We start from the raw sequence: 10731 nt of genomic DNA, 5'->3' as shown, positions 1-10731 counted from the left end.
TCAGATTTGACATTAGACAAAGAAAAGCCGATCATTGAAGAAACATCGGCTAGTTCTATTGATCAGATTGCCTCTGATGTTGAACATGCTTCAAATGATATAGCTGAACAACAATTAAATTCGATTGGGGGGCAAGACAAGAAAGAAAAGACCGGCGACAAGCCAACTGATTTGACCGGTTCCCAGACCGGTCTGACCGGTACTCAGACTGGTCTCACCGGTCCCTCCAGCGGGTCTGGAAGTTCTTCCAAGGCCAAGAATAAAACAAGGCCGAGTTTCAAGGAACTCTTGGCCAAATATAAGAAGGAGAGATCCGCTCAGAAACAGAAGGAACGACCAAATAAAGTTAAGGATGCAAAGTCAACATCAACATCTGGTGAGCAATCATATTCTCGACCATGTCAAGGTAATTGTGCTGCTATGTCATATTCAAGGCTGGTTGCTCCATAGTATTGCTGGTATCCTTGTTATGTGCCTCTGGATTATAGTAGGATGCACATGTAATCGTATTATATTTATTATCCTCCTATATATCCAAATTATACTTCACAAAGACCGATTAGCGATAATCTAGTCAAAAAGGACATTGATTGCAGCAAAGAGTGTGAGAAGAGCATAAAACAAGATTCAAAATATCTACAGCCGAGGTGGTGTCCCTCAGGTTTGTCTCACAAAAAAGAGAGGCTGCAACGGATGCGCAAGGAGTTCATGGAACAGCAAGCGGAGGTTGTACTAGCAAGGTCGGCGACCATGAAGCAGGTATGGAGGCCTAAGCAAGTTGTTTCGTCATCAGCTTGAAGAAGAAACAAGATACAACCGATAAATTTTTATCGCTCTTAGCACAAAAAATGGCCGATGTATTCAACGCTCTTAGACAATTTTGGTCCAGAAGAGTGTTCTTTGGCACGCAAGTTTGCCAAAGAACATGGGAGCATATGTGTTGACAACCAAAATTGGCAGCAACTTGTACAGACCGATCTGACCGGTGCGCTCAAGCAGTCTAACCGGTCGAAGCGTCTGTAGCCGGTCTGGTACGATCGACCAGTCTGACCGGTGGGTCGGACCAGTCTGACCGGTCCAAGTGGAATCCGAGTACAACTAGATATTTTAATAGATTTAGATCTTGTAATAGGATTTCTTGCGGGGCAAGTCCACCCACCCTATAAATATAAAGGGCCACGGTGTAGGGAAAATGGCCCCTTATGCCACATTTCAATATAATGTTTTGGTGATTGATATAGACAACACAACACTTGGACTAATGCGATTGTTTAGATGATATCCTCAGGCTTTTAGGTTCAAGTGATGACAAATAGAAGGAAGGCGAAGCTAGGCCCGAAGGATAAGAATTGAAGAGACCGTGAAGAAATCAAGTCAAAACAAACAAGACAGAGACAATTTGCTATCAACGGTTAAACCGATGATGAGCAAATTGCACTTATCGCTGCAATGGACCCAGAAGCTGAGGCTAGGGTTTTGCGTCAGTTAAACCGATGATAAAGTAAAGACATACGTTGGTGCAATGACTGAAGTGAAGTCAGACACAGAGAGACACCGGTTGAACCGGTGATGAAGAAAATGTGAATGTCGGTGTAATTGTCCAGAGAATTGATTTTTCGGGAATCAGGGGACAGTTACATTCACCGGTTAAACCGACAATACGTTGGTTGATTGCCCGTACAAGTAACGGATAGTTTTTCAGTGGGCAGTTTATAATCACCGGTTGAACCGACGATGGCTATTGGAGGAGCGTCGGTTTAACCGGCGTTACGTACTTTTTCTGTCAGCTTTCCTCCAACGGCTCTTTTGGGGTATGTGGCTATATATACCCCCACGGCCGGGTCATTTGGGGAGGTTGGAGACTCTGGAAGTTCTATTGAAGATCAACATCAACTCCATCCACCATATTGAGCTTAGTGCCACATTCAAGCTTAGAATAGCTTAGTGCAAGTGTGAGTTAGAGAAGCTTAGTGCTTGGGAGGACTTGATCTTGCGAGATCAACCTTGAGCAAAGTCTTGCTGCGGCAAGCAACCGTATACTAGTCGTGTGACCCTCTGACTTGGTGTGGAGAGGCAATGACACTTTGTGCGGGGAAGGAGACCCCTCTTGGTGAGAAGCTCCGATAGTGAAGATGGTGCCGTTGGTGACGCTTCGAGAGAGACGGTGGCGGTGGCCTTGTCTTGGTGACTTGGCGTCACTTAGCCTTTGTTTGCCAGAAGCCTTGGTGGCGAACGCAAGACGGTGATCAAGCGAAGAGACTCGGCATCACACTTGTTCTTGGTGGACAAGTGGCCGTGGACGTAGGGAGGGACTTGGTGTCCTAACCGAACCATGTTAAATCGTGTGTCTTGGTGTCTTCATGGGAGTTTGCATATTCTCTCCCTTACCTCTTTACTTACCGTATTACGTTTCCGCATTTACTCTATCTTGCGTGCCTTTACTTTCCTAGTTAGTTTGATTAGGATTGGCTATAGGTTGCAAGTCTTTTGGGGTAAGTAGAGAGCAGTATAGATAAGTTTTAGTCATAACTAGCATGTGTAGGACGTGTTAGGTTTATTTTATGCAAGTAGATTGAGCTCTAAGTTAGAAAGCGAATTAGCGACCCTATTCACCCCCTCCCCCTCTAGGGTCGGATACCCCGGTGATCCTTACAATTGGTATCAGAGCTTGGTCTCACATCTGTTACGAGGATTAGCTAATTCCATTAGTAAATTTGTGAGAAAGCTCGTAGGAGACGCGTCGACTTTACCGTCGAGTGAGTATCATGTTCGGGGAAGGGATGAGTACCGATAGGGCTCCGTTTTTCGATGGCATGGGTTTTCCACGATGGAAAGTGTTTATGCAAGCACATCTTCAAGCCCGGGGGCTTGATGTTTGGCGTGTCACCAAGTTGGGCAAAAAGAATGAGACTAAGGCCGAGAAGCAATATGATGCCATTGCTAAATCTACTTTATTCTCCTCTTTATGTGATAGTATTTTTAATCATGTTTTTGCATGTGAAAATGCTCATAAGCTATGGAAGCAAATTGTCGAGAATCATGAGGGCACAAAGGATGTTGCCAATCAAAAATATCATATTCTCGGCGAGGAGCTGAGTAGTTTTAAGCAACTTCCCAATGAAAATGCTCATGACATGTATTCACAATTAAATACTCTAGTCAATGAAAACAATGCCTTAGGTCTCAATCAACTTAAAGATGAAGAAATCAACCGCAAGATTCTCCGAAGCCTTCGCAAGCCCTACTACGACATCATCAACACACTCTTCCAAAAGGAAGACTTTATCAAGCTTACACCAAACCAAGTTATTAATCAAATCATCGCCCATGAATATAGTATGGGGATGACAAAGAAGAAGGAGCAAGAGTCCACCTCTTCTTCAAGCCGCAAGAGTCTCGCCGCCAAGCACTCATGCAAGCACCAACCAAGGCGACAAAACTCATCAAGCTCAAGTGAACAAGAAGAAGAGGATGAGGAAGAAAGTGATGATGAATCAATTTCAAGTAAGGATGAAGAATACCCAAGCGCCGTGCTATATCACTACCACAAGATAGTCAATCATGTATATGAGCTCTATGAGCTTGGGTACAGAACTCTCATTAGAGAGAGTGCGGTAGGGATGGAGAAGATGGCAAAGAAAAAGAGCAAGTCAAGAGCTCAAGCTCTCTCCGCCATCCACAAGCCCAAGAAAAGTGGTAAAAGCTCAAGAACTAAGAACATCAAAGATTCCAAGAGCTCCACCACTCGTCGCCCTCGGAGATTATCACCACCACCCATGTGTCTTATGGCACAAGGTAATAGCTATGTAAGTGATGACTCCTCCTCAAATAATGAATCCGATGTTGAAACCAATGAAACTAGTGAGATGATGGCACTCCTCCATAATCAACAAGAACATCTCATTAAACAAAATAAGGAAATCAAAACTCTCAAAGCTAAAGAAAAGCTTCATGCCTCATTTGTCTCAAGATATGAGAACTTGCTAAACAAATACAATTTGTTAGACAATGAGCATGAAGAGCTTAAAATGAAATATAAGAGTCTTGAATCTAAAAGTGAATCATCATCGGATAAATCATTTCCTTGCAATATTCCTTGTGCAACACCTATCATCAAGGTAGATGTGTCTACCTCTTGTGATCTAACCCCTTGCAATGAGGATGTGATTGTAGAAACATGTGATGATCTCATTGCTAAGGAAAATGATGAGCTCAAACAAGAGGTAGAAAGGCTAATGGCGGATTTGAGGCGGCTCAAAGACAAAGGCACACAAGGGCAAGTCCAACCTTCTCAAGATAACACCTCCGCGGGCGTGAAGAAGCTTGAGAAGGGAGAAACCGTGACTTGCTTCAAATGTTGCAAAGAAGGCCACAAGTCCTACCAATGCAAGGAGAAAAAGGGCGAAGCAAAGGGCAAAGAAAATGGCAAGCCCAAGAACTTGAACAAGAGCAAAAAGGGACACAAGAAGGCTAAGGAGATCAAGAAAAACACATCTCCATACTTGATGGCTTCATAAATGTACACCAAGTTCACCCACAAGAACAAGCAAAAGAGCAACCACTACATACTTGAAAAGAAGAAGAATGGCAAGGTGGTGGCTAATGTCATGGGGTGGAGAACATATGAATGGAACCGGCCTATTTGGGTGCCCAAGGATATTATTCATACCATGGATGGCTCTCAAAAGGTTTGGATCCCTAAAACTTAGGCGCCAAACAAGCACTACGGGGAATTTGGAGGCTTGGCAAGGTTTAGGATGCATGAGTAGGGATGCATCATGCAAAGTTGAATTAAAGCCAAGTTATGGATTAAAGATTAGTGACCTAAATTCCCCTCCCCTATATATGAGGTAATGAGCAAGGTAAAAGGATGATCTCAATTTCATTTGATATCATTCATGCATCATTGTAGCTCAATGCCTCTCTAGGATTGCATGATCTTATCTTTACTATTGGTATCTTTTATTTGATATGCCTTTCTAGAAATTTCACATGGTAGGTTATCCATGCTTTATCATATCTTGTTGCAACCTACATGAGCTTAATTGATTCTCTCACATGGCATATGTCTTCCATAGCATATTTTGTAATTTAATATCTCTCATATTCGTGGTAAAAATGCTTTTGATATCAATTGCTTGCTTATGGTGCCATAATTAGCAAGTTATAAAGTTAAATCCCCATTATGTGAATTACCAGTGCATATATTTGTTTAAAAGTGATTCAAACTCTAATGCACACATTTAGGGGGAGCTAACTCTATAGCTTATGTTTGTGTGACTAATATGCTTTACAAGTGCTATTTATTGTAGTCACCTAGAGCTATCTCCATGAGTTCAAATTTTTTTTGAACACTACCCCTACAAGTCACAATTGGCATCACAATTGGAGTCAAGATAGGAGGTGCCACAAGCTTTGAAAAAGGGGGAACTTGTTCAAACAAAGGGAGATATGCCAAATTTAGTGGGTATAACACTCTATCACTAGTAAATTCCTTTTGCTACTAATGCTCCTTGCTGTTAGTGGTTATGAAGCTTTTAGGTGTTTGATGACAAAGAGGGAGAAATGTACCCTAAAAGCAAGCAAATAGTTTGGAGTGAATGATGCCATTAGAAAGGGGGAGGAATGGAAAATGCAATGCAAAAGGATGCATGGTGATAGGAGGAGGTACTTAGTCAATATGGGGGAGAAGTGCAAATTGATGATCCCATGGACTAAGGTACAAAAATTTTCATTGCTCATATGGTTCAAACCACACAATTGTCTTACATTGGCCACAAGCCATTGTTTCACAATTGCTATCAAGCCGGAAGCATTTCATCCTATGGACTAATCAAATGCCGGTGGCTTTTTAAATGAGCATTGAAATGTCATCCGAGCAAGCTAAGTAGTTCTAACTTTTCAAATTGGTATCAATTTGATATTCTTGCAATTCATCTTGCTTGCTTTGGTTGTGTTGTCATCAATCACCAAAAAGAGGGAGATTGTAGGGAAAATGGCCTCTTATGTCATATTTTAATATAATGTTTTGGTGATTGATATAGACAACACAACACTTGGACTAATGTAATTGTTTAGATGATATCCTCAGGCTTTTAGGTTCAAGTGATGACAAATAGAAGGAAGGCGAAGCTAGGCTCGAGGGATAAGAATTGAAGAGACCGTGAAGAAATCAAGTCAAAACAAACAAGACAGAGACAATTTGCTATCACCGGTTAAACCGATGATGAGCAAATTGCACTCACCGGTGCAATGAACCCAGAAGCTGAGGCTAGGGTTTTGCGTAGGTTAAACCGACGATAAAGAAAAGACATATGTCGGTGCAATGACTGAAGTGAAGTCAGACACAGAGAGACACCGGTTGAACCGGTGATGAAGGAAATGTGAACGTCGGTGTAATTGTCCAGAGAGTTGGTTTTTCGGGAATCAGGGGACAGTTACATTCACCGGTTAAACCGACGATACATCGATTGATTGCCCGTACAAGTAACGGATAGTTTTTCAGTGGGCAGTTTACATTCACCGGTTGAACCGACGATGGCTATTGTAGGAGCGTCGGTTTAACCGGCGTTACGTACTTTTTCTGTCAGCTTTCCTCCAACAGCTCTTTTGGGGTATGTGGCTATATATACCCCCATGGCCGGGTCATTTGGGGAGGTTGGAGACTCTGGAAGTTCTATTGAAGATCAACATCAACTCCATCCACCATATTGAGCTTAATGCCACATTCAAGCTTAGAATAGCTTAGTGCAATTGTGAGCTTGAGAAGCTTAGTGCTTGGGAGGACTTGATCTTGCGAGATCAACCTTGAGAAAAGTCTTGCTGCGGCATGCAACCGTGTACTAGTCGTGTGACCCTCCGACTTGGTGTGGAGAGGCAATGACACTTTGTGCGGGGAAGGAGACCCCTCTTGGTGAGAAGCTCTGATAGTGAAGACAGTGCCGTTGGTGACGCTTCTAGAGAGACGGTGGCGGTGGCCTTGTCTTGGTGACTTGGCGTCACTTAGCCTTTTCTTGCCGGAAGCCTTGGTGGCAAACGCAAGACAGTGATCAAGCGAAGAGACTCGGCATCACACTTGTTCTTGGTGGACAAGTGGCCGTGGATGTAGGGAGGGACTTGGTGTCCAAACCGAACCACGTTAAATCATGTGTCTTGGTGTCTTCACGGGAGTTTGCATATTCTCTCCCTTACCTCTTTACTTACCATATTACGTTTCCGCATTTACTCTATCTTGCGTGCCTTTACTTTTCTAGTTAGTTTGATTAGGATTGGCTATAGGTTGCAAGTTTTTTGGGATAAGTAGAGAGTAGCATAGATAAACCTTAGTCATAACTAGCATGTGTAGAACGTGTTAAGTTTATCTTATGCAAGTAGATTGAGCCCTAGGTTAGAAAGCGAATTAGCGACCCTATTCACCCCCTCCCCCTCTAGGGTCGGATACCCCGGTGATCCTTACACACGGCCGATTGAGGCATCCAATCAATCAAACACAAACCTTTTTATCTTTTTTACCTTTTATTTTGCAATCTCAATATGCTATTCTTCTCTCGTCTCCATGGCGTTTGAGGACGCCCTAGCTGGCCTGCCGAGTCTAGGGCAACCCAAGGTGCGCTTGCCCTGACAGGGTCCCTCCCGAGCGAGCGTTCGTTGGATCTTTGTCGGGCTCCCCGACAAAACCGGTCTGACCGGCCTACTAAACCGGTCTGACCGGATCTTGCGGAGGCGCTGCAAGGAGCGTCGCTGCGTGCTACATATTCGAGTGCGATCATGTGTTGGCCCCGAATCGGCGTCAACATGTGCATGCCAGGCTCAAATAAGCACTGCACGGAATGTGAACGACGTTGACTAGGGATGAAAAGGAAAATGGTAGTTTTCGATTTTGGGATGATTGTTTTTGAAATTTTCACGATTTTTAAAGTTATCGAAAAAACAAAAACAAAAATGGTAAAATAAAATGAAAGTGAAAACGAAAATTATTTGAGCGTCTTCCGATCATTTTCTAGAAATATCATATTTTTGCAGTATTCTACCATACTTTATTGATAGAAATACTATATTCATGTATATTACCAGCCCACCTTGCTATCTATATTTTTAGAATGTCATGTCTATATTTTTAAAGAGTCATGATTTATTCATCCTAACTCTAAATCAGAACCTAGTGATCTAAATTCATGGGATTATGGATAGTTTCTTGGATGACAAAATTAATGTCTAAATTTTTAGTACTATGAAATGAGATACATGTTATGGATGGAGGGATACTTGAATTAATATCTTAACAATTACTTTTTGCATATGAAATGTGCCAAGTCATATGGTATGTTGTGCTCTATGGTTTGACATATTTATTGTTTTCCAAAATATCATTTCAATAAGTTTCGATCGTTATCGATGTGTTCTTGATCGTATATTTTTATTTCTGAAATTACCTTAATACCGATGTCGTTTTCGTTTCAGATAATAATCGTATCGCTTTCGTTTCCGATAAAATATTATGAAAGTGAAAGTGATGAAGCCTTTCGCCGATCGTTTCCGTTCATTTTTATTCCTAATGTTGATGGCCTTCAGGAAGAGTCGAGCGTACCGGCTCCAAACCAACCGTCCTATCCTATGGCTGCTGATCACCTCCTCTGATTTCTCTTACATGATGGATGGGCGGTGCTCTTACCATAAAATTGAAAAAAGGGGGGGGGGGGGGGGGGGAGGGGGTGTTAAAGCGGGGGCGGGGACTCCGGCCTCAGTCAGTAATTGTGCCAGTTCTTCTGTGAGTGAGTTTTTTGAATGCGTCCACCATGGTAGTTGTGGCTTGTTTTCAGTTACCAACTCATAGCAAAATCCATTGCACTTGCTCACAACAATCAACAAGGCGTATACTTTTTTTTTCGATAAGAAAAGTTTATTAAATTTCAAGAGCATTATATGAAGTTGATACAAATTAAAGTATTGAAAAACCAAAAGGCGTATGTATACTAGCTATATATCTCCCAGGAGCAGGCACTGAAGCATTAACAGTATGCCAACGGCTAGATGTACATACTACAGAAAGGCTATATAAAACGGCATGAGAAAAACAAATGGCAAAACACAGTACAAGAAAAGAAATTGCAGGCGATGCCCTTATCCAGGAGCATATACAACTCACAAGCAGTACACGCATGGAGGACGAAGGAAATTCGTGAAAGCACCAGCAGAACGTACGCACACGTACACCGATCATGGAATCACAGCACATGCGTTGAACACCAGCTAGCTGCATGCGGCCACGACGGGCAGTAGTCAACTATTAATTGAAGATCGCGGCCAGGACGTCGAGCACCGGCGATCCCAAGCCGCCGGTTGCTGCGTTGACCGCGATACGGAAGCTCGTCTTGAGGAGAAACTTGGCTATGACAGTACGGCGTCTGGGCCTTCTGCCGGCAGTATGGCTGCCGTTAGCTCCGGTGGCATCAGCAGCCGCGGCGTCGCCCTGGCCAGCACTTGTCGTCGTCTCGCCGGAGACACAGTCGATGTGCAGCCGCACCACACAATGGCCGCCGCAGACGTAGCGCCACACGGGTAAACTCTTCTCGCACGCCGAGCAGTAGTTTCCGCCTGAAGGAACCATGCGGAGGTCATGCTCGGGGTGGAGAGGGCTACGGATCGTCTGAGGGAGCATCGTGCACAGAGGGTGCACGTCAAACAGGCACTGGATGCAGCGGTACACGAAGCTTCCTGGGCGACACTCCTCCAAGCAGAGGTCGCAGCTCCACCTAACGGGGCTACTGGCACTGGGGTGTGGGATGCGGCTTAGCTTGAGGGTGTGCCACGGGTGCGCGAAGAAGGAGGTTGTCTCTTTGAAGTAACCGGCGCACGCATCGTGGAGGTCGATGTTGCAGGCGCTGCAGCTGTGGCCGCCAAGGCCGGCGAGCTTGGATAGGCAGATGTCGCAGGAAGCCCCGGCCTCAGGGCCGTACTGCGTCTTCACAAGCTGGTGCAGTGGATCGAAGAAGCGCCTTGGTTGATCATCCGCCATGTCTTCGGTGGAACAAGGTTGCGCTCTTGTCTGGAATAGGCGACTATGGAAGCTGAGGCTGCCTCTGGGAGCTAATAATTTATACTGCTGCCAGTACTTAGCTTGGAGCTAATAAGGGCGCCACATGAGGCACCTTCGCCGTCCGTATGGGCGCTACATGACTTCTCAAGTCAAATCTTGCTTGTGCCTGTCTTATCATGTATTAATGTTGCAACTTGCAACAGGGATCAAAAGCGATACTCGTACGCTCTCCTAGCTAAATACAACCTGCATAAATAATGTAAATATTTTTTTCTCAAAACCAAATCATGACGTGTACATCAAATCATCCATATATATATAAGAGCCGCAACCTCAACAAAAATCAAAGTTATATTTTTCTTGTTTATGCATGTTAATCAGTTTTCAAGCATATGTGTTATTGATTTTGGTGAAGTTAATCCAATAGCTATTTGAATAAATCGCCATGTAAGAAAATACACACACACACACATTATTATTGCTGCTTCTTTTCCAAAAAAACCCGTGGACTTGGCAATTGACTAGCTAGCTTGCTTACCAAGTCTACAAGCCATCCATCTGAATCTGAAGTAATGAGCCAAGTGGTGTTATGTACGCTGCATTATTGTTTGCACAAGGCCGCCCGCCTTCACGATCGAGACAACAAACCCTTTGCGTCCTCCCCGTCCGCGCCAGAATTCTGTCCGAATCAGGAT

General features: G+C 43.8%; 1 protein-coding gene across 1 annotated transcript; it reads right to left on the bottom strand.

Moving 5' to 3' along the window:
- Nucleotides 1-8964: 8964 nt before the first annotated feature.
- LOC120694459 lies at nucleotides 8965-10096 on the bottom strand. The gene has a single exon (XM_039977587.1). It carries the CDS (start codon nucleotides 10013-10015, stop codon nucleotides 9287-9289), a length of 729 nt encoding a protein of 242 aa, XP_039833521.1. The 5' UTR covers nucleotides 10016-10096; the 3' UTR covers nucleotides 8965-9286.
- Nucleotides 10097-10731: the final 635 nt, after the last annotated feature.

Source organism: Panicum virgatum, chromosome 2K, assembly GCF_016808335.1.
Source record: "Panicum virgatum strain AP13 chromosome 2K, P.virgatum_v5, whole genome shotgun sequence".
Lineage (NCBI taxonomy): Eukaryota > Viridiplantae > Streptophyta > Magnoliopsida > Poales > Poaceae > Panicum > Panicum virgatum.
The sequence above is the reverse complement of the archived record's forward strand: the minus strand, read 5'-3'. Positions and strand labels throughout refer to the sequence as shown.

What these genes read in the sequence shown, in the direction of transcription:
- LOC120694459 (XM_039977587.1), bottom strand. Translation starts at nt 10,015, where the DNA reads ATGGCGGATGATCAACCAAGGCGCTTCTTCGATCCACTGCACCAGCTT.